The sequence below is a fragment of the Scyliorhinus canicula genome, chromosome 7 (genome assembly GCF_902713615.1).
Source record: "Scyliorhinus canicula chromosome 7, sScyCan1.1, whole genome shotgun sequence".
Lineage (NCBI taxonomy): Eukaryota > Metazoa > Chordata > Chondrichthyes > Carcharhiniformes > Scyliorhinidae > Scyliorhinus > Scyliorhinus canicula.
In genome coordinates, this window is record NC_052152.1 from 178,784,228 (window position 1) to 178,808,975 (window position 24,748).

Sequence of the window (24,748 nt, forward strand, 5' to 3'; positions counted from 1 at the left end):
GGCAAGTTATTCGCTGTAGGATTCCTAGCCTTTGACTTACTCTTGTAGCCACCTTATTAATATAGCTAGTCCAGTTTAATTTCTGATCAATGGTAACCCCCAGGATGTTGATTGTGAAAGTTTCAGCGATGATAATGCCATTGAATGTCAAGGGGCGAAGGTTAGATCCTCTCTTGTAGGAGACGGTCATTGTCTGGCACTTGCGTGGCACGAATGTAATAAAGATAATTGGTTGGATAGGATTTTTCTGCTTTTTTGTGTGGACAGAACACATCTGAGCAATTTATCTACATTGCGAAGAAGATGCCTGTGTTGTAGTGGCACTGGAGCCGCTTGGCTGGGTGGGGCGCAGCTAATTCTGGAGCACAAGTCTTCAGTACAGTGGCCGGGTTGTTGTTGAAACCCGTGGCCTTCGCAGTTACCAGTGCCTGCAGGTATTTCTTGCTATCATGTGGGGTGAATCAAGTTTGCGGAAGACTGGCATTTGTGATGTTGGGGACCTCGGGTGGAGGCCAAATTGGATCATGCAGTCAGCATTGATGTAATGGGCAAGGCCTGCTTCAAGCAGCTGCCATGGACATCTAATAAATAAAGTCAGCTGACCCACTACTGGATTGGAGATTTTTCCAGACATCCTTCGCACCCGTGACATTGAACCCTGAAATTGACCTTAATTACTATATCCACTTTATGCAAATAAAATTAAGGAATGAGCCTGCAACTGAAGGAAGATGTGAATCCTATTTGAAGCAGGTAATTAAATGGGGGTAAAATCTTGCTTGGACTATTCCGCTTGGGCTACAGTGCAGTGTTATCCATGGCAGCCTTTTGGTGATCTGCTTTAAAAGCTTTTCTGTAGGTGGGTGGATATAGTGTATCATTATTCCCCAGGTTATTCATGACAGCCTGCCTTCTCAACCTTGCCCTTCGCCTGAGGTTAAATCACCACCAGTCAGCTCTCTTCCATCCACACACCCCCCCCCCACCCCCCAAGAGTAAAAGCAGCCTATGGTCACCTAGGACTACAGCAGATTTACCTTTTTTATTGTATCAAGCTGATCCAAAGTGTAACTTAAACTACAAAGGCTAGTGATTTTAATTAGTTGCTAACTGAACCATGCAAGGGTAGAAGTGGCTTGGCATGGAAACTAATCTGTGGGGTCAAATAACTTGACTGCATTCAATAATTGTCAATAATTGTTCTTGAATAATGAATAACTTTTGTGACTGAGCAGAGGGTAAAGGCACCCATCGAACTACCCAGAATAAAACATCATCAAAAGGGAAGAACATTGAGTGCAGGGGGATAAATCAGAATCCCAGACTACAGGAAAGAAAACATGAAATTTTGTAGTAGTGAAGAAATTAATGGGGATCATTTCAACCTGACTCACTGGATTGAATTACTGTTCACACGCTGCTCAATTTTACTCGCTATAAATCACCCTCTAATTGAAAGTATGCATATTTTGTGATCTGCAGCAGCCATTAGCAAACTGGCTTTCAACTGAAGCACTTTGTGGTGATAGTCCCTTTAAGGACAACACCACAGAGGAAGGGTCACATGGCCTACGCAGCCAGTGAGGACTCTGTGTGGAATCATCCTAACGGGTGAAGTCCTCCTAGGCAAAGTGATATTTTAAGAGCTAGCTACAGCCACGCGGCTGCTGCACAATTCTTATTGAATAAATAACTATGTCTTGTGTTCCCCAATGAAGTCTGTGAAAATGCATCTTTACACACTTTTGTATAATGACATGGGGCGCGATTGACTTGGTGTTGGGTCTCGTGGGATGCCTCTTGCGGGATTTGTGATACTCCAAGCATCTCCTGAGATTCAACAGTATCTTGTGAGACGGCACAATCTGGATCTCGCCCTCACTGGGCATGACTCAGATCGCCATATTTAAATAAGTCATTCCGCTCATTTAAATATACATTCACCCGGTGCCGACGACTCACCAGCCACACCAAGGACACCTTGCCAGGGTGCAGTTTAGTACTGGTCCATACAGAAGTGGTACCCTGGCATTGCCAGGCTGGCAGTGCCCAGATGCCAGGTTGACACTGCCAGGGAGAGGGCCCGGGAGGCCTTGCCAAGTAGATGGAGGATAAGGGGGGGTTCCTCTGAAGGCCTCCCAAAGGTTTTGAAAAAGGGGGTAGAAATCAGGGGTGTGGAAGTGAAAGATCGGGGGCAGCCTTCCAAAATGGTGACCCGATCTGCGAGGAGCCTTGGAAATCACCAAGTGAGGCCTCGGCGGAGAGAATCTCCTGAGGCCAAAAAACGGAGAAAAAGTGCTGTTGAATAAATAGATGTTTCTCGGTGCTGCAATTGCCAAGAAACGCTCCGCTAAACCCACCCGAAACCAGATATAGAAAGTTTTCAGGTGAATCCCGCCCACTGTCTTTCGGGTTTTTTTTATTGCTGGGTTTTAAATTTTAGTAACTTATGGAGAGATGGCTGGTTTAGCACAGTGGGCTAAACAGCTGGCTTGTAATGCAGAACAACGCCAGCAGTGCGGGTTCAATTCCCGTACCGGCCTCCCCGAACAGACGTCGAAATGTGGCGACTAGGAGCTTTTCACAGTAACTTCGTTGAAGCCTATTTGTGACAAGTTATTATTATTAGTGGTAATGTCACTTGACTAGTAATCTAGAGGTCCAGGCTAATGCTCTGGAGACGGGGGTTCAAATCCCACCATGACACTGGTGGAATTTGAACTCTATTAACAAATCTGGAATAGAAATCTACTTTCAATAATGGTGAAACCATCGTTGACTGTTGAATAAACACATCTGGTTCACTTTTGTCCACCAGGGAAGGGGGGGGGCGAGGGGACAAACCATCATCTTGGTTGGTTTCCCTTGCATGCTTTAAATTCAAGGACCAATATATTGGGACACATTAATAGCCATTCCAACTATCCCCTCCTGTCCTACCCAATCAAACGAAACGAGTCGAGTAATTCTGTCCCGCATTGGGATTGGACTAGTTGATTTTTTTTTTTTACAGAGTCCAGGTTTTGTACATTTCTCCCATTGACTAATATTTAATCACTTGTAATAATTGGAAAATATTCAAGAAAGGCAATTTTTTATGGTGTGCTATCTGAACACGTACATTGCTATCTGAGTAACTATGGTGTGTGTGCATACAAGCAGTACATTTATTTGCAACCTTGAAAGTTGTTGGGGGAGGATGCTGGTTCCTGTGGTCAGTCAAGAGCGTAAGTTTATGTGCTAGATTTCAGCTTCGCTGTTTTCTACAGTCAGTTCAAACCACAGCAGTTGATACTGGCCAAGCAGCAAGAGGAAATAGAAATTTTGTTTTGAAAAATGTAACAAATGTTTTCAGAATAATTGTTTTTCTCCTTTTTTTTATCATTGTTGCAAAAAAATTGCATTTTACATCAATGTGATCTTCATTTTTGAACAAGTTAGAGTGCCTTATTTTAAAACCTGCAATATGTTAGTCATTCCTCATTGTTATAACCCGCACGAGACTTGAGGGGGACAGACTAATTAGCCTCCCCATGAGCCTTATAGAATACAAGCTTCCCGGCTGAGGGACAGAAGCCCATCAGTGAAATAATGGACTATCATAAAAGTTGGCCCAGGTGGGAGCCGAACATGAGTAGTCCCAGCTGGGACCTGGGGTGTACTGTGTAAATAGTTTATCATAGAATTTACAGTGCAGAAGGAGGCCATTCGGCCCATCGAGTCTGCACCGGCTCTTGGAAAGAGCACCCCACCCAAGGTCAACACCTCCACCCCATCCCCATAACCCAGTAACCCCACCCAACACTAAGTGCAATTTTGGACACTAGGGCAATTTATCATGGCCAATCCACCTAACCTGCACATCTTTGGACTGTGGGAGGAAACCGGAGCACCCGGAGGAAACCCACGCACACACGGGGAGGATGTGCCGACTCCGCACAGACAGTGACCCAAGCTGGAATCGAACCTGGGACCCTGGAGCTGTGAAGCGATTGTGCTAGCCATAATGCTACCGTGCTGCCCCGATAAAATAATTTGCTTTGCAATAAAATAAGTTTCTTTCATGCTTCTCGTTTTGGACTCCTCTGTGGCCACGAAATTGGCAACGAGGCTAAAAGTGGAGCTACAATCGGCGCTGACAATTGTTGAAAGAATGGTCACCTCCTATTGCACTACCAGCATAAGGTTTACTCTGTTTTCAAAATGCTGCTCTTGGACTTGATGTGTTCGATGCTCGTGTGGATCTTTGGAATCACTAGAAGCGGTGATGAGCAACAGACTGATATATCTGACTGCCTCTGGAGCCCCCCCCCCCCCCCCCCCCCCCCCCCACCTTCAGCATAATAAAAAGCCGCGCGTACCCCGGACTCTAGGACATTCGAGGAGCTGGTAGTTCTAATATTATGTTCCCAAGCTGTTGGTCCATTGTGCAACGGTGCCATTTCAACACAGCATAAAGACCCCACGGGGGTCTGTTTATGTTCTTAATGACGTTTGAGGAAACTAGCTGAATCTTGAGGTTATGGCTCTTCCCTTCCTGAGATACTGCACGGACCAATTTGGTTTGTGGCGTGAACAATATGGTGGCCCAGTGAAAGATACTGGCTGAGCCATTGTTAGACCTAAAGAAGGCCGTAGAAACCTTTCAAGAGAGAGTACAGAAAAGGGAGTGCTCCCTCCCACCAATCAGCATCCCCCCCCCCCCCCCCCCCCAGAATGGGATCCCCTGGACCCCCACCTTGGGGCGAACACAGCCGAGGCAAGGAGTGTGGATTTAGGACTGAGTTAGCTAGGCAAGATGCATCCCCTGAATCCGTAGAGGGAGACCCCAGACTATGTGGGGCATGCGACCAGACAAGCCGCAGGGAGCGAAAGCCATTGTGTGGCCAACAAACCTACTGCCTCACCAGGGTAGGAGTCAGCCCAGAGCCCGCATTTTTCATTTGGAACAGCCTGATGAGTAATGCATGCAGCTGAACTGCAAAGTTGCCCCCATTTGGATCACCATTCATGTAAACAGTCACCCTCCTGGAATCGAATTGGACACGGGACCTGCTGTCTCGCTCATATGTAGACAAGCATTTGAAAAAGTTTAATCAGGGGTACAGCAGTTGAGCTTACAATACTGAGGCAACACTTGCAACCCACACTGAGGAACCCTCTTGTTTTGGACTCCTATGGCCACTAAACTCATGTTAATGTTTAGATGTTTAAAATAGTAGCCCCATTTCTCCGGCCACGTTGGGCTCAAGGGAGAGTGCAACGCGGCCGTGGACCAGGCAGAACGGCACCCGGGGGAGGGGGGGATCTCTCCCGGGTCATCGTGACCCCTGGGTGGTTCAGGTAAGTGCAGAGTGGCCACCTGGCTCTCCCCCTGGAATGCAGGCACGTTGGCACTGCCAAGGTGCCCAGTTGACACTGCCAAGCCAGAAGAGGTGCTGCCAGGGTGGCAGTGCAAGGGTGCCCAAGTGCCAGGGTGGACTGCCAAAGGTCAGGGGGCGAGGGGGCCAATGCCCATGAAATGAGGGTGGAGGGGGGTTTGAAGGGTGGGGGAGTGCAGGGCAAGGCAGGTAAGTGCGGGCCTCCAGGAGGTTGCAGGGGGTGATGGTAGGGGTCTGAGAAGGGAGGGGGTGCTGGAAGGGGGCTTGGGGGCCTGAAGCGGGGGGACCCCCATGGGCCCCTGAGCGGGGTGTTGTCACTTGGGGGGTGTGGGGTAGTGTCTATATTTGTGGCGGGGGACCCATAAGCTCACTTAGAAATCGGGAACACCCTTTCAAAATAGCAGTCGAATCTCTTGAGTTCAGCTCCCAATTGCTAAAAAAATTCCAAGTGTGGGCTAAACTGGTGAGAAACTCCGTAGGGCCCAAAAAAGTGACCAAGTAACATTGAACAGCGGTGGGGATCTCGCCGGCAGAACCGACGGGAAACTCCCTGAAAAACCCTCCACAAATTAGCATGCTTTTGGAAGAATCACACCCATTGTCTTGATGTAGAAGAAAGTTGTTTTCGTTGTTTTTCAAGGAAATTTGAAAGAGTTAATTGGAGTGCAGTCAAGTAAATCATGTCACAGGTGCACAAACTGTGTTTTTCTCTTATCTGCTCAAATTGACCATTAAGGGCATTGAATAATCATTTCAACAGAAAATGATTTGGTTTGTCTATATTATGACTAATTAGATGAAATTGTCATGAACTTAATGTCCTTATTGCCAAATTTAAATAAACTGCATGAAAAAAACTACTAATATTAATAAAAGACACTGAATTAGAAATTAAAATCGTTTCATTGTATTCGGAGATCTTAAACAAACTATTGGCAAATAATTAAATCTAACAATTATATTGCGAAAAAGTCGGCAGCCCAGTTTTAGGTGTAGGTTGAAACTTTAAAATTGTCTCTCTTGAACTTGCTTTCACCATTTAAAATGTTTTCGGAAGAGAATAACTTGTGAATCGAAATTCCGCACTGTGATACACTCAATCAGGAATGCTTAACCAATAGAATACCTACAATGATGAAGGAGGCCATTTGGCCCATCCAGTCTGTAACCCTACCTAGGTCCAATCACCCACCTTATCCCTGTAACCCTACCTAAACTTTGGACAATTTCGGGGCAATTTAGCACAACCAATCCACCTAGCCTGCTCATCTTTGGACTATGGGAGGAAACTGGAGCATTCAAAGAAAACCCATGCAGGCACAGGGAAAATGTGCAAAGTCCACACAGATAGTCACCCGCGATAGGAATCGTGCCTCATTAACTTAATTGAGTTTTTTGAGGAGGTGACAAAGATGATTGAGGGGAGGGCAGTGGATGTTGTTCAGTAAACACTTTGACAAGATGCCTAATGGCAGACTGGTACAAAAGGTGAAGTCACATGGTATCAGAGGTGAGGTGGTAAGATGGATACAGAACTGGCTCGGTCACTGAAGGCAAAGGTAGCAGTAGAAGGGTGTTTTTCTGAATGGAAGGTTGTGACTAGTGTTCCACAGGGATCTGTGCTTGGGCCTCTGTTGTTTGTAGTATACAGAAACAATTTGGAGGAAAATATAGTTGGTCTGATTGGTAAGTTTGCGGATGACAGCAAGGTTGGTGGAGTGGCAGATAGTGTTGAGGATTGTCAGAGGATACAGCAGGACATCGGTTGGAGACTTGGGTAGAGAAATGGCAAATGGAATTTAATCCGGACAAATGTGAGGTAATGTATTTTGGTAGATCTAACATAGATGGGAAATATACCGTAAATGGCAAAACTCTCAGGAATATAGAAAGTCAGAGTGATTTGGGCGTGCAGGTCTACAGATCTTTGAAGGTGGCAACACAAGTGGACAAGGTAGACAAGAAAGCATGCGGAACGCTTGCCTTCATTGGACGGGGCATCGAGTATAAAAACTGGCAAGTCATGCTACAGTTGTATAGAACCTTGGTACGGCCGTACTTGGAATATTGCACACCATTCTTGTCGCCACATTACGGGAAGGATGTGGAGGCTTTGGATTTGGATTTTGTTTATTGTCACGTATACCAAGGAACAGTGAAGTAGTTTTCTGCGAGCAGCTCAACAGATCATTAAGTACATGAAAAGAAAAGGAAATAAAAGAAAATACATAATGGGGCAACACGAGGTACAACACAAGATACACAATGTAACTACATAAATACCGGCATCGGGTGAAGCATACAGGAGTGTAGTGTTAATGAGGTCAGTCCATAAGAGGGTCGTTTAGGAGGCTGGTAACAGCAGGGAAGAAGCTGTTTTTGAGTCTGTTCGTGCATGTTCTCAGACTTTTGTGTCTCCTGCCCGATGGAAGAAGTTGGAAGAGTGTAAGCTGGGTGGGAGGGGTCTTTGATTATGCTGCCCGCTTTCCCCAGGCAGTGGGAGGTGTCGATGGAGTCAATGGATGGGAGGCAAGTTTGTGTAATGGACTCGGCTGTGTTCGCGACTCTTAAGTATCTTGCAATCTTCGGCCGAGCAGTTGCCATACCAGGCTGTGATGTAGCCAGATAGGATGCTTTCCATGATGCATCTGTAAAAGTTGGTAAGTGTTGATGTGGACATGCCAAATTTCCTTTGTTTCCTGAGTAAGTCTAGGTGCTGTTGTGCTTTCTTGGTGGTAGCGTCGACGTGGGTGGACCGGGACAGATTTTTGGAGATGTGTACCCCTAGGAATTTGAAACTGCTAACCATCTCCACCTTGGCCCCTTTGATGCTGAAGGGGGTGTGCACAGTACTTGGCTTTCTGAAGTCAATGACCAGTTCTTTAGTTTTGCTGGCATTGAGGGATAGATTGTTGTCACTGCAACACCCCACTAGGTTCTCAATCTCCCTCCTGTATTCTGACTCATCATTATTCGAGATCCGGTCCACTATGGTCGTATCGTCAGCAAACCTGTAGATGGAGTTGGAACCAAATTTTGCAGTCGTGTGTGTACAGGGAGTAGGGAGAGGGAGCAGAGGAGGTTTACCAGGATGTTGCCTGGTGTGGAGGGTGTTAGCTATGTGGAGAGGCTGAATAGATTCAGACTGTTTTCATTAGAAAATCAGAGGTTGAGGCGTGACCTAATAAAGGTCTAAAAATGCATGACAATTCTCGTAAAGCACTTGAGTAGGCATCAATTGAGGCCCATCGAGTCTGTACTAACCCTTTGAAAGACACCACCTAGGCCCAATCAGCCATCCTATTCCTGCAACCCCACCATAAGGGGCAATTCAGCATGGCCAATCCATCTAATCGGCACATCTTTGGACTGTGGGAGGAAACCAGAGTACCTGAAGGAAATTCACGGTCGTAGACACAAGGAGAATGTGCAAACTCCACACACACAGTTACCTAAGGTTGGAGTTGAACCTGCGTCGCGTCGCCTCGCCCTATGAGGCAGCAGTGCTAACCACTGTGCCATCGTGCAGCCCAAAAATTGCGATGCGTGGTGGTTGGGGAAGCAGCCATCATTGAACATTGAATCAGTTGCAGCTGCCATCACAGGAATCATTTTAAGCATCCCGAAAATTAATGTTTGTGATAAAGTATAATCATTCAGGAAGGTGTGGAACAAGGCACTCCCACTCTTGAGGAATGGGAGAAAGAAGGTTAGTCTCTACAAAAAAAATAAAACAACAGCGAGTGCAATGACTTGAATTTACCTAGCACCTTTCAACTCAGCAAAAGGCTAAAGCATTTTACAGGAGCATAATCAAACAAAATTCAACATGGAGTCAAAGGAGATGTTAGGACAGAGGACTCGAAGCTTGGTCAGAAGGTGGTCTTATGCGCCATCATAAAAGCAGAGGAGGTGGACAGCCAGCAGGGATTAGAAAGGGATTTCCAAAGGTCAAGGCCCAGGCAGCTGAAACTATATTGTCAATGGTGAAGTGATAAACATAGGGGAGTCCTAGGGGTCAGATTTGAAGTAGCACAGGCATTGGATCATTGTAAGACCGGATGGACTTACAGAGATAGAGAGGAAAATGGTCATGGTGGTGGTGGAGTCTGCCAACGCTTCATATGTACGTCAGCAAGTACAAGGGTGATTGGTAAACAGGACTTGAAGGTTCAGTGTGAAGGGAAGTTAAAGGAGGAAGAGCAAAATGGAAGTTGCAGTTGCTGATTAACTACAGCTGATTACTAAATACATTTTCTTGAAATTTTGTTCTAGAATATATTATTGAGAATATACTTGGGCCTTCACAGTGCCAATAGTTAATAAATTGGTGTGTTCCTCCTCTCCATGAACTCCGGCTTCTCTGAAACCCCAAATATCGCAACCAGAAGGTCAGGGTCCACCTCCTCCTCCACTATCCTGGCTACACTCCCGCCCAGAATCTTCCCAATTTTTTCACAACCCCAAAACATGTGCGCGTGATTCACTGGCCCCCGCCCACACCTCTCTCACTCATCTGATACCCCCTGAAAGAACCCACTCATTCTCGTCTGAGTCATATGTGCCCTGTGCACCACCTTAAACTGTATCATGCTCGTCCTTGCACAAGAGGAGGTCCCATTTACCCAACGCAATGCCTCACTCCGTACTCCCCAATTGATATCCCCTCCCAACTCCGCTTCCCATTTCTTCTTGATCTTCACTACCCGCTCTCCTCCCTGCTCCCCCAATCACTTGTATATATCCCCAATTCATCCCTCCCCTTCCACATCCGGGGGCAGGAGTCGCCCCAGCACCTCCTGTATATGCTGCTCTCGCTCTCGCTCTCTCTCCCAATTTAATATCGTCACTGTGGCCCGCACCACCGGGCTCCCTGACTACGTACGCAAAGCCATTGGCAATGCTGCCGTCACCATAGCCCTCAAACTAGACCCCTTACAAGATTTCTCCTCTATCCTAACCCACTCTACCCCACCACCACACCTTGTCCACATTAATCAGGAAATATCCTACCTACCTCTTCCTCCTGCTCCAAATGGCCCTCTGTCCTAAAACTACCCAGCAGAGGCCCGTAGAGTGCTCTTAGTCAACCAACGATAAAGTGAAGTTCAATTACCTCAAAGGATTCCATCCCACGACCTTAAATGAAACCTCAACGAGAAGTTCAAGGTCAAACTAGATTTTGTTCTGGCAGGAGAATACTTGCTATGTGCTGGAATAGAACATTTATTAATAGTAAAGCATTCTATTTTGTAGGTGGCGATATAAGAGAGGTAGGTGTTAAGAATGCTATTTGTTTTCTCGCTCTGTTGGTTGGTCAGTTTTATTGATGTAAAAGTGAAATGCTGCAGAAACTGTCCAAGGCCACAAAAACATTTTTTTTGTGTGAAGCAGCTTTTCACTTGCGCCTCCTTCGATTTGGTCTGCTGTATTCGCTGCTCCCAATGCAATCTCATCTTAAGTTAGGAAGACTAAACGCCGAGTGGGTGACCGCTTTGCAGAACACCTTCATTCAGTCTGGAAGCATAACCCCAACCTTCCTGTCGCTTGCCATTTCAACTCGCAATCTTGCTCTCCACATGTCCATCCTTGGTCTGCTGCAATGTTCCAGTGAAGCCCAGACAAACTGGAGGAATGGCACCACATCTTCCGAGCCTTCTGGACTCAACATTGAGTTAATCATTCAGACCATGAGCTCTCTCCTCCATTTCGACCCCTTTTTTTAAAATCCATTTTTATAAACTCATTATTGTGTTTTGCTTTCACAGAGCACTGACCCTGTTCTGCTGTTAACACAGTCTGCTGCTATCTTTCCTTTATACCGCTATGAGCACCTTCTTTAGTTTTTAACACTATCACTAACACTCTTTTTTTTTTGTCTTGTGTCCATGACATCTTTGCCAAATCTCCCCTGAGCTCCTAGGTTCTATTTGATCCATCTGCTGCACCCCGCCCCCCCCTCCCCTTAAACAGTGTAACATCCATCACATTTCTTCTCTTTAGCCCTGAAGCAGAGTATTATTTATAACTATTTAGAAGCCAACAGCATAACATGTCTCATGGCATCAGCCCAAGAAGTTAACAGTAAGAAGTCTGCAACACCAGACTAAAGTCCAACAGGTTTGTTTGGAATCACTAGCTTTCGGAGCAGAGCTCCTTCATCAGGTATCATCTAACCTGATGAAGGAGCTACGCTCCGACAGCTGGTGATTCCAAACAAACCTGCAAAAAGTTAACGATAGGGACCATGTGGATTGGTAACACTAGTGTAAATACAAAAACAATCCTTGCTTTTTGTATTATTTCAGCATAGTAAAAGGCTTAATGGTGCATGGGTGTTTAAGTTCTTTTTTGTCTCTTACAGGGAGTTTATTAGATTTCCTGAAGAGCGATGAAGGAAACAAATTGCAATTACCAAAGCTGATTGATTTTTCAGCTCAGGTAAGTGATCACGATTGTTTTACAAATCTCTACAGAACAAATATCAGGCCCAACATAATTAAACGTTACAAAATATGTATAATATCTTTATTTCTTTCTGTCACTTTGGGGACATTTTATTCGTTGAAAGAGCAACAATTGTCTCGACCATTCACTGCATGTTATGTTGTCCATATATTTTCTACAGTCCTTTCGACTTAAGCTTGTTAAAAGATTTAAAGCATTATTTGGAACTGAGATCCTAATATTTGCTTGAGGTACTAATGAAAGTAGCCCTTCCACAACCAACTGTGACCATCACCAGTTCTCTTATCTGTGTCCATAAATGCAGAAAGATAATACTAAAATATACATTGAGCATGATACCAAGGGATGAACAATCCCCAAAAATCAAGGAGTTGTGAAACACTGTCCAATTTTTCATGTTCTCCTACTGGAAACTTTAAATTTGTGATTAAAATGTTCTGTCCATTGCTCACTGCACATTAGCATTCGTATTTTATTAAGTATACAGTACTTGTGAATGTATTAACATACACAATGGTGCTTACAACCAGATCGTGATTAGGTTGTAGGCATAAACATGTTATAGTTCTATGCATAATGCCTTGGGCTTTTATGAATCCAGAATGCTTGGATAAACTGGCGCTATTAATGCATTTCTCTTCCCCCTCTTCATGATACAGTATTACACAATTATACCAAAATAAAAATAGGACTCCGTAGAAGGAGGGTTCAGTTAAACACCTCCCCTAATCAATGATTTCAGTTAGGGGCAGCACGGTGGCGCAGTGGTTAACGCTGCTGTCTCACGGCGCTGAGGACCCAGGTGCGATCCTGGCTCTGGATCATTGTCCATGTGGAGTTTCACATTCTCCCCCTCTTTGCGTTGGTCTCGCCCCCACAACCCAAAGATGTGCAGGGTAGGTGGATTGGCCATGCTAAATTGCCCCTTAATTGGGAAAAATGAATTGGGTACTCTAAATTTATTAAGAAATAAAAAATCACTGACTTCAGTTAATAACTGAGCCTAGTTTCTGACCCAAATTTTTTTTTTAACATTCGGTTACCAAGAGAGTAACTCTCTTTCTTTGTTTGTTACGTGGGGCAGCACGGTAGCATGGTGGTTAGCATAAATGCTTCACAGCTCCAGGGCCCCAGGTTCGATTCCCGGCTGAGTCACTGTCTGTGTGGAGTCTGCACGTCCTCCCCGTGTGTGCGTGGGTTTCCTCCGGGTGCTCCGGTATCCTCCCACAGTCCAAAGATGTGCGGGTTAGGTGGATTGGCCATGCTAAATTTCCCGTAGTGTCCTAAAAAGTAAGGTTGGGGGGGGGGGGGTTGTTGGTTTACAGGTATAGGGTGGATACGTGGGTTTGAGTAGGGTGATCATTGCTCGGCACAACGTCGAAGGCCGAAGGGCCTGTTCTGTGCTGTACTGTTCTATGTTCTATCAGTAGTTTTGCTTTTGTCACTAATTCTGCCAAATAAGGTAAGGTAAAGTCGCCATAGGCTGCTTTCCCCTTTTAAGGGGTAGGGCTGACTGGTGGTGATTTAACCTGAAGATCACCACACCTCAGGCGAGGGGCAAGGTTGAGAAGGCGGAGCCTTCATGAATAACCTCTGCAAATAAACCCTTAAAATAAAATCGTTCACTGATAAATCTGCCTTTGATTCTCTGTTATTCATAGAATTTACAGTGCAGAAGGAGGCCATTCGGCCCATCGAGTATGCACTGGCTCTTGGAAAGAGCACCCTACCCAAGCCCATACCTCCACCCTATCCCCATAACCCAGTAACCCCACCTAACACTAAGGGCAATTTGGACCCTAAGGGCAATTTAGCATGGCCAATCCACCTAACCACATCTTTAGACTGTGGGAGGAAACTGGAGCACCCGGAGGAAACCCACGCACACACGGGGAGAACGTGCAGACTCCACACAGACAGCGACCCAAGCCAGGAATTGAATCTGGGACCCTGGAGCTGTGAAGCATTTGTGCTAACCACTGTGCTACCACGATGCCCAATTCAATACAAGTTTGTTTCCAGACTTTTACAAATGTCCAAATATAAATATAAAACTAGACAGCTTTCTATTTGAAAGGACCATGGTCGAGAAATCACCATGCATAACCACGCAAGTGAGGGTATTGCACCGATTCCTGGGTGCAGCCTGTGTAGCCCATTCATTACAATGCAGAAGAATGGCACATGCAGGTACATTGCCTGTGTGCACCAGAATGTATTGATCCAGTGCTATCCTGATATCCTGCATCCAAACTGGCTGATGCATCACCAGGATTAGAAACTTAATTCACAAAGTCCAGCCCACAAATTCATATCCAACAAACTCGTACCTCAAAAGAATTCAATAAACGTGATTTTATTGAAACATATAAGAATCTATGGGGGTGTGACAGTAGGTGCTGGAAGAATGTTTCCCCTAGTGGGGGAGTCGAGGACTTGGGGACACAGTTTCAAAATGAGGAGTCTCCCATTTAAGACACAGATGAGGAAGAATTCCTGAGGGTTGGTAATCTTTGGAATTCTCTTCCTCCGGGGACAGTGGAGGCTGGCTCATTGAATATAATCCAGACTGAGTTTGACAGATTTTTCATCGGCAAGGGAGTGAGGGGTGGGGGGTGGGGGCAGACAGGAAAGTCTTGGCCACAATCAGATCAGCCAGGATCTTATTGAATGTTGCAGCAGACTCAATTGGCCAAATGGCCTACTCCTTTTTCAGACTCTGTCTCCCACCTCTCTCTTCAGAAACTGGCACGCAAGCTACCCTTTCCTCTTGATCTGTTTATAACCAACTTGTGTTTGATGACTCACATGTGTTGCTCCTGCTTATATACTTGCTCCTTCATGTGCAGAGTGCCAGTATTGGTTGTTGTGATTTCAAGATCAGGTGACTGTGGCTCCTCCCACTTCCTGTGTGACCCATCTTTCTCCTGCCTCTGCTATGGATGTCCAAGTGATGGTTCTTCATCTGAAAGCAGCCAAGCAGTAGGGGAGGGTTGAGATGAAGGAAGGGAGAGTAGGGAGGAATGGAGGAGTTTCATGGTCACTTCAACTTGCTCTTGATGCTGCATCTTGATAGGAGTTAAAAAGGGAGTGCAAGTTGTCCGTTACCATCAAAACCACTTCTGCTGCGCCAGATGTCACAGGCTTTTCATTACCTCTGGAACCTTGATGCATTTCAGCATGACCTCTAGGGTGCTCAGAGGGTGGCATTATGGAGCCAACCAGCCAGGCCACCCCAGCTCATCTTGTGTCTGCTATTGGGGGCAACGTTCTGTGCGTGAGAGAGAGGGAGCAAGGTGTCCGTGATTGTGTCAGAATGCTTGAATGTGCCAACCAGAGTTGTACAGCTGGTGGTGGGCAGAGGCAAGTGTGTTGTTCCTCGTCACCACAGCAAGGGCAATATGTGTTGCTGGCAACATTGGATGGGTGAGGTGCAGTATATGAATGTTAGGAGTGAGTCCTGAATGCTACTGAGTGCAGCTGTGAGAGGGGGGGGGGGGGGGGGGGGAGAAAAGAGAGCTGAGTGGGACATTGGTGTTCTGATGAGAAGCAAGTGAGAATATAAAAAGACTTGTGAATTGCAAGTCCAAACTGTTTTTGCTGCATCTATTATTGTCCCTGAAATTTGGACTGTGTGCTTTGGTATGACTTAATTATTCGGGTAATGACTCCATTCTGAAACAGTCCATTGGTGTAGTCAGCCTCACTTCAAAATGGAGACTTTAAAATTGAATCATTCTTCTCTGATTCAAAAAAACATTGGTTAAAGGTCAACATTACAGCAACTAGCAAAATTAATAGCCAGAAACCCCATCCTGTTTTAAAAGCTTCCGAATTCCACGCTAGCTGAAAATCTAGCTCATCTGCCATTTTTATTAACCCTTGATTCTCTTTCTCCTATCTTTTATCTCCGCTGCTAGCACCCCCTCCAAAACTTTGCTGTTTTCCTCTTAGACACTTCACCCTCTGCCGCTTGAGCTTCAAAGATATCTGGCGTGAATCTCATTAAAGAAATATCCTTTCAAGTGAAAATTTGAATCTGAACAAATGTCAACAAAACCATAGCAAACGTTTGTTTAAAAAGTGGCCTGGTGGGTGGGAGCAAGAAGACTTTTTTTTCGTAGAATCTTTATTGTCTCAAGTAGGCTTACATTAACACTGCAATGAAATTACTGTGAAAAGCCCCTAGTCACCACATTCCTGCGCCTGTTTGGGTACACAGAGGGAGAATTCAGAATGTCCAGCTTACCTAACAGCACGTCTTTCGGGACTTCTGGGAGGATACCGGAGAACCCGGAGGAAACCCACGCAGACACAGGGAGAACGTGCGGACTCCACACAAGTGACCCAAACCGGGAATCGAACCTGGGACACTGGAGCTGTGAAGCAACAGTGTTAACCACTGTGCTGCCGTCATTCCGAGGCATTTTGGGGAGGGTGGGAGAGAGAGAAAAAAATGGCAAGACAAAAGTTTAAGGAGGAAATTTTAGAATGTAGGGCTGAAGACCATGTACCAGAAGTGCTGTGCGTGAGGAAAACACAAAAGACTGGAGAAAGAAAATCCCTGAATGCAAAAGAAACTTCAAGCAAGAAACGCTTACAAAGTTGAGGTGAGAGGAAACCATTTGAAAAGGTCGACTAAGATTTCAATTCACTCTGTTTTGAGTGAGGGAGACAATGCAAGTCGGTAAAGAAAACAGTAATGAGCAATCAGGACATATTGCAAGATGATTTTGAACCAGTTGATGAAGAATGAGAATGGAGAGTGTTGATAAGGGTTTCAATGTTAGTGGGATGAGGTAGGGAACTTTGATCAAAGTTGGTTGTCTTTGTAAAGGGTTACATTTTTGAGTTTGAAGCTTGACTGTGGGTTAGCAGGACACCAAGATAGCAGAATGTGGTGTGTGGCCATTGATGTATCCCTTGTGTTGATAAAAGAGCACAAACCTAAATCCCCATGTTTGGCAGCAATATAACAATGTTGTTATATTAGTCTGCAATTTCATGGGGTAGGGACCTACTTGTGCTCTGGGGAGGTGGGGCTGGGATCATTGGGTCCATCGCCCCTGTGATCACATCAGAGGCAGACACAGGTGGCCAAGTGCCCGAATGGGTTGGTTTAAAAACTCACCTTGGCTATCTGATACTTTGACCTAGTTGTTTGGACACGTTTTAGACCCACTGTTCCTCACTGCTCAGACCTCATTATCCCCCACCCCACTTCCCATGCCAACTCATTTACCCAGTGTACACCAAATAAAGAACTGATGAACCTTATAGTAACAACGGCACGTGTGGCACTGCTTAGAAACACATTCATCATTTTTGAAAGGAAATCTGTTGTTCCTATAACCCTATCAAAAATGTCAGTCAAACACAGCATTAAAGTATGAATAACATGTTTTAAGCACTTGACATTTCTTAACCTTGTGCAAATGAACATTGGGACATTGATAAGAGATCACAGAAAAAAGTGCAGGCTCCCTTATAAAATTGACTCGCTTTTATTTACACAGGTACAGAGAAGTGTTGACTTTGCTTGATTTCCATTTATATATGAGTGGAGGTGCTGGGAATGGGGCTAGGAGTTCTGGAATCTGATCTCTGGTGCTGTTTTAACATGGTTCCCGAGGTTTTCTGTCTCCATGTAAATCCAGCCTATTGTCCCTTGTTTCCAGCTCCAGTGTATAAAGCCGCAACTGGGTAGGCTAGAACAGATATCTGGATACGTTTTCAGATTTGGGCTAATGTAAGGTCCCTTTTAAATGCTAAGTGCTGTCAGTTGTAGAAGATGCTTGGAGCTAAGTGGCTATACAAGAAAAGGAGTTTCTTGCATGTGGTAAAAAATGGACAAGTGCTGCAACAGCTATTTAACTTGACTGGAGAAATGCGAGGTCTACTTGGACAATGTTTAAGCCACACAAGAGTTGTTTGCATTCTTAGATCAAACGCTTAAATTAGAGATAAGCAAAGCCGCCATGACGCCCAGGCGAAGAAATTAACAGAAAAGGAAATTCGTCTTTGGTTTTCTGTTATCGCTGAGGTTTTCTGAAGCAAGTCCGATTTCTTGACCAGTAGCCAGTTCTGTGTTCTGCTGCTCAGTCCATTGTCAGTAGTCAGAACTGCAACTGCATCCTTCAAGTAATGTTTGTTTGGATGTCGTATTGCTATTTGCTGCTTTTAAATGAGCCTGGTTCACCTGCTCAAGTTGATTGAAAGTTAATTGGCACGCGATTGAAATATTTGCACCAGTCAAGCTGCTTTTGTTTTGGTCGAGCAAGTTATTTGGCAATGTATACAACGCGAGTAAACAGCCTAGTAACGCCCTGTAAAATCAATCTCCAAACAATGTGACTTTCTCATGTGATACACTCGCGCAATATTTGCTTTCATCAGAAAACCTCTGAGTTACTATTCCTCCTTTTGACCAGCACCAAATTAGTGAAGAATAAATATTTAAAATGACACATTCTAGTAACAATTTAAAAAAAAATTTAACTCTTACTGGAGGCGTACAGCATTGCCAGGCAGGAATGTTCTGCAGAATTGAGCCTAATATTAGACAACTGTAGAAGCCCCGATGCCAAACCTGAAAGTCCGAGGCAACCTCCCTTGACCATTTGTGGGACTCCAGTCACATTTATGGTCCATCTGTTAACTAATTAGTTGCTGTTGGGGCTCTTTTACTTCCAAGGGCCAGCAACTCTTCTGTGATAACATTGCCACCTGAAACCTGTCACTGGTAAACAAAGTGACATGGTTTGGGGAGTTTGAGGGTACAAGGTGCTTGGGGGGGGGGGGGGGGGGGGGGGGGGGGTGCGGTGCTTGGGCGGGGGGGTGGTGCGGTGCTTGGGCGGGGGGGGGGGGGTGCGGGGTGCGGGGCGGGGGGGGGGTGCGGGGCACGGGGGGGTTGCGGGGCGGGGGGGTGGGGAGTGGGCATTGTTTAATACCCTCTAGTGAGGAGGGGAGAACTTAGAAGTGGAGACCCCAATTGTCCCCATGTGATAGACAGACAAGACCCCTCTCTTCCCATGTGATAGACAGACCTGACCCCTCTGTTCCCATGTGATAGGCAGACATAGATATAGATATAGAACAGTACAGCACAGAACAGGCCCTTCGACCCTCGATGTTGTGCCGAGCAATGATCACCCTACTCAAGTCAATGTATCCACCCTATACCAGTAACCCCAACAAACCCCCCCCCCGTCCCCTCCCCCCCCCCCCCCCCCCCCCCCCCCCCCCCCCCCCCCCCCCCCCCCCCCCCCCCCCCATTAACCTTATTTTTTTAGGACACTAAGGGCAATTTAGCATAGCCAATCCACCTAACCCGCACATCTTTGGACTGTGGGAGGAAACCGGAGCACCCGGAGGAAACCCACGCACACACTGGGAGGACGTACAGACTCCGCACAGACAGTGAACCAGCCGGGATATAACCCCTCTGTTCTCATGTGATAGGCAGACATGACCTCTCTGTTCCCATGTGATAGGCAGACATAACGCCTCTGTTCCCATGTGATAGGCAGACATAACCCCTCTGTTCCCATGTGATAGACATATGTCCTTCTTGTAAATTTTATAATTTTCCACCTGATGACTCCCAATATTTAGCTGAAGGAAATTTCTATTCATCCTGTTTAGGAAGGTGAACAAGCAGTGTGACAAATTGTACAAGAGTAGGATTCAAGGTGGTGACAGTGAGATAGGGCTGAGTGTTGTCAGAATATACATGAAACCTGAAGTGTTTTCAGATGAAGTCACTGAGAAGGCATTTAGATGAGAATTAGAAGGGAGATGAGAATTAGAAAGGGGCCAAGAATACATTCATGGAGAACTCCAAGGTGACAAATGTGGCAATAACTTGGCCTTGACAGTGATGCTTACATCCCATGAAATAACATTTTTTTTTTAAAAGGACCAAGAGTGGGAGGGAAGCCTTTGTAAGTGATTTTCTGACTTTGAACAGACAGATAAGAAGAATGGAACCAAGTTTTTGTAGTTTTGCTCAGCTCGGCAATGGAAGAGAGGTGTTGGCAAAGGATGCTGTGATTAACTGTGAAAGTTGCTGACTGGTCAAGAAGGATGCAAAGCAACAGTTTATTATGATCATGTGGTCACAAAGTTATGTAAGCTTGTATAATTGTGATAACTCAAAATTGAATGTGCTTTCTGATGAGCAGTGGCTCTAAGCTCACCAAAAATAAGGTGCACCTCCCACTCTACCTGTACCTTCAGTCTGATTTTAACCGTGGCTGATATGTGTCGAGCCATCGGCAGTGACGCATGTGAACAGCTTATAGGTTGAAAAGGGAAGGAAATAAATGAGGAAGTAATGGTCAGATGACTTTAAGTTTGGTTTCTGAATACCTTTGAGCTGTAAGGCAGGACTCTCCCAAAAGGGAAGAAAAGTCCCCTAGTGAGCACGTTCAGCCCTGTGTTTCCTGGCGTTTTCAGTGCCGAGAAACTTATGGTTATTCAACGTAACTCGCGTTAAATAAGGGGCCTGAGCGGGGAACGTGCAGCCGAGGCTACATATAGAATTTACAGTGCAGAAGGAGGCCATTCGGCCCATCGAGTCTGCACCGGCTCCTGGAAAGAGCACCCTACCCAAGGTTAACACCTCCACCCTATCCCCATAACCCAGTAACCCCACCCAACACTAAGGGCAATTTTGGACACTAAGGGCAATTTATCATGGCCAATCCACCTAGCCTGCACATCTTTGGACTGTGGGAGGAAACCAGAGCACCCGGAGGAAACCCACGCACACACGGGGAGGATGTGCAGACTCCGCACAGACAGTGACCCAAGCCAGAATAGAACCTGGGACCCTGGAGCTGTGAAGCGATTGTGCTATCCACAATGCTACCGTGTTGCCCAGTTTTGCACAGTGGGGAGCTCTGTTCCCCAGAACCCCCCATTGTAGCAAGACATCGGGATGCCATATAAAAATGGCGCCCCTTCCACCGCCCCCTCCCTTAAAGAACACTAGTGAACCAGATGGGTTTTTATGACAATCGACAATGGTTTCATGGTCATCATTAGACTTTTAATTCCAGATATTTTTTTTAAATTAATTGAATTTACACCATCTGCCATGGTCGGATTTAAACCCGGGTCCCCAGGTTCTGGATTACTAGTCTAGTGAAAATACCACTACACCGTTGCCTCCCACGACCCTCTGTTGGATGCAACCGCCTATCACTTCATCTCTTGACCACCTCTAATTACTCTTTGAGGATTGTGTTTGGGTTGTGATATGATATTCCAATAGTTGATCAGCGTCTTGATGTAATTCGGACATTCTGAATTTTCCCGCTGTGTACCCGAACAGGTGCCAGAGTGTGGCGACTCGGGGATTTTCACAGTAGCTTCATTGCAGTGTTATTGTAAGCCGACTTGTCACAATAGCAATGATTAAATATTAAAAGATTAAAGTCTCACGCCAGGTCCATGTTGGAATCTCTGAAATTTTATCCAAGGAACCAATCGCAAAGCATGATAACAGAATTCTTAATCTTTTCGCCAAGGCTACCCAGTTATGCTGTCAAGCATAGGCTTGGGTGACTTCAAAAGTAACACTGAAAACTGAAACAAAAATAGAAAGTGCTCTTTCAAAAGCTGGAAGATATTAAATAAGGAAACCGTGCCCTTGAGATTCCTTTATACGTTTAGTTGACCAGTGCTTTCAGAAACTGTTTGCGTCTCCAGCGATTTTCAGAGAACCAGCCAGTTAATTGATGCTTTTCAAAAATTGTTTTGAAAGATATTACACACTTTTTATACACAAGTGGATTTTTCAGTATTATTATTTTTTGTCACTGTCATTATTAGCTGGGTAGGAACACAAACCCATTCCAATAAAGTTTAGTTTGACCCATCGGAGCTATTTTCCACTGTTAATTTTAAAGATGAACTATTTTTAAAAATGTTTAAAAAGGAAGTTCAGATATGCTTAGTTATATCAATAGGAGGATGTTGAATTGCAGAAAGACAGATGTTGAATTGCAGCCAAAGCATTGTGATTTTTATAGAAACTGTAATTTTTATAGAAACTGTAAGACAGTTTTATTCTGGCGTGTGCGTATCCATGTAGTCTGGAGTACTTCTTGGAATGTGCACCAGTGAATTACCATTAGAGTTGCTATAAATTCATTGTCAATTAATTGCAGGTGTTATTGATGCACCTTCATTTTGCTTGACTTTAACTTGCGATAATTTCGTTTTAAAACGTGGTGCAAGTTCCCCATATGCGCTCATCTTGGCAGGGTAGCTATCATCAGCATTACTGAAGGAAGCAAGAATGGGGAAATCAGCCAGCGTTTCATAGTTCTGATCACCCTTCAGGGATCCCAGATGAAAATTGCATGTGTGAGGATCTTGGGAGTGGTTGAGCTCAGACTTGGCTATGAATACTTTCCGCCCACAGTTGAATAGTGCCCATGAGACACCACCTTGAGGAAGAAGAGAAGGAAATAAAAAGACCTTTTCTCCCATGATTACGAATAATGTCCTCTTTGGATCAGAAAACCAGTACTTGTTAAAATGCCATTTATTTACTTACTCCTGGACTGCCTCTCAGAATGTTCACTAGAGTTAGCCACACTAAAGGGCTGCCACTCTACTAATGGAAACTTGCACCAGCACTTGAAGAGGAACATGTTTAGTGTTGGTGATAACTCATTATCACACATTCCCCTCAAACTGTTGCCATATAGTTTTAAATATTTTAATTAGTTGCTTTGTTTGCTCAGCATAAAACAATTTTAAAATTGATCTGGAAGTAAATTAAATTGTAGTTTGTTTCACTTAAACAGACTATGCAGTTATAGTTAAAATAAATGTTCATTTTTAGACTCCTCCCAAATATGCTCGACGTTCTTGAGGTTACAGGAAAATTTGTGGATACTTCAAATGTGTGGCATGTATTGTTAAAACAAAAAAAGACTGAGTAGCCCACCAACTGGAGGTGTGTTGAATGTATGTGACCAATTGGTTCCTTGTCTCATTCAGTAAGGTGACTGTGTTGGTTTGTTTGCAAGGTACTTGCTAGTTCATTGATTTTCAGAGTATTGGGTGCGGGCTTTACAAATTTTCTCACTTGTCATGAAGCCTCCTGTACTAAGAGCACAGGCTGAAAATATGGGAGAAGAATTCAGTGATCCTACAAGTTTTCCACCCACTAATTTTTCACTGGGTTAGCAACAAACATTTTCAGAAAGGGAGAAAGAAGACCATCCAGTCAGCTGTTTTTAAATAAATTTAGAGTACCTGATTTTTTTTTTCCAATTAAGGGGCAATTTAGTGTGACCAATCAACTTAACCTGCACGTCTTTGGGTTGTGGGGGTGAAACACACGTGGACACGGGGAGAATGTGTAAACTCCACACAGACAATGACCCAGGGCTGGGATTGAACCCGGGTCCTCGGTGCTGTAGGTAGCAGTGCTAACCACTGCACCACCGTGCCGCCCAACCATCCAGTCAGTTAATATCAAACTCGGCCCTGTAGAATTCAAATTATTTTTTGGTTTAAGTAGTTCCTGGTCATGTGGTGAATCTTGCATCATCTCTCCAATGTTACTCAACTTGCATTTAAGAAGTATTGATAATTTGAGATGGAGGGAAGGGGAGAGAGACAAAAAAGTATTACCTAGCTATGGAGAGCGGAAAAGGAGATTACACTGGGGGGGGGGGGGGGGGGGGCACAGTAGCAGATATACAAACTGAGGGGAGAGTGCAAATATACGGGAGCAAAGAGAAGCATGGTTTTTTTTAAAAGACAAGAAGGAAACAGTGAAGCACACCAACAACCATTGCATTTATACAGCACCTTTATCATAAGTAGACCTCCCAAAACACTTCAAAACAAAATGACACACAGCCTCGTAAGAGATATTGGGATAGATGACCAAACGCTTGTCAAAGACGTAGGTTTTAAGGAGTGTCTTAAACGAGGAGAAGGAGCTAACAAAGTGGCGAGAGAGGTTTAGGGAGAAAATTCCAGAGCTTAGGGCCTGGGCAGTTGAAGGTATGGCTACCAATGATGGAGCAATTAAAATTGGAGATGTGCGAGCGGAAGGCAGATATCTCCGACCACAGGAGGTACCTACTGAAAGGGGAAGAGTCAAAACAAGTGAGAAATTTGAAAACCAAGATGAGGATTTTAAGTAGACAGCATTTTCAGACCAGGAGTCAAAGTGAATCAACAAGCACAAGGGTGATGGATGAACAGGGTTTGGTGCCAGTTAGAATGCAGGCAACAGGTCTTTGGATGAGCTCCGATTTATCTAGGATGGAAAAGGGGAGGCCACCTAGAGTGCATTGAATGAGTCAAATCTGGAGACCGCAAAATCATGGGCTTGAATGCAGATAGTAATCTGAAGGAATAGAAGACAGGGTGAAGCTTAGCATAAACCCGAGGAAGAAAGAGTGCGAAGCACAAACATGGAGGAAAACAGGAGGAAAGATTTTCACACGGCCATGAAGGCTGGAAAAAGATCAAGGTTGTTTTGGGACAGCTTCTTGTGCAGTTCTGCTGCTGGGCATGTTTCCCAGTGGTGGGAATGGTGGCAGATCAGCTGCTTGCTGAATGGGGGCAGGCAGGTTATTTAAATAATTAAAGATCATTTTTCCAGGCTACCAGCATTTTCCCACAGTGGAGTAACCTTCTCCCATTGCATGGGGAGGCCATTTGTTTTTTGTAGGTGTCCTCTTTGTGGCAGCCCATGGGGCTTTGCCATGAGAGCTGGGCGTTCCATGGCCCAAAGAGGGAGCTGCAGGGAGCGACAGGACCCACCACTCCCATGTGGGGGTCACAGAGGGACAAGTTGGCTTAGCCCCTCAGAATCTTAATTAAAAACTCTTTGAGCTCTTAACTGCCTCAGTGGAGCTGCC

General features: G+C 45.1%; 1 protein-coding gene across 2 annotated transcripts in view; it reads left to right on the forward strand.

Moving 5' to 3' along the window:
- The window catches only part of hck (HCK proto-oncogene, Src family tyrosine kinase), a 111,971-nt gene that overhangs the window by 74,740 nt on the left and 12,483 nt on the right, over positions 1-24,748 (forward strand). For both annotated transcript variants that reach the window (XM_038803381.1, XM_038803380.1), the window contains exon 10: positions 11,746-11,822. In XM_038803381.1, coding sequence (XP_038659309.1) covers positions 11,746-11,822 — 77 coding nt within the window. The remainder of the gene's footprint in view (positions 1-11,745; positions 11,823-24,748) is intronic.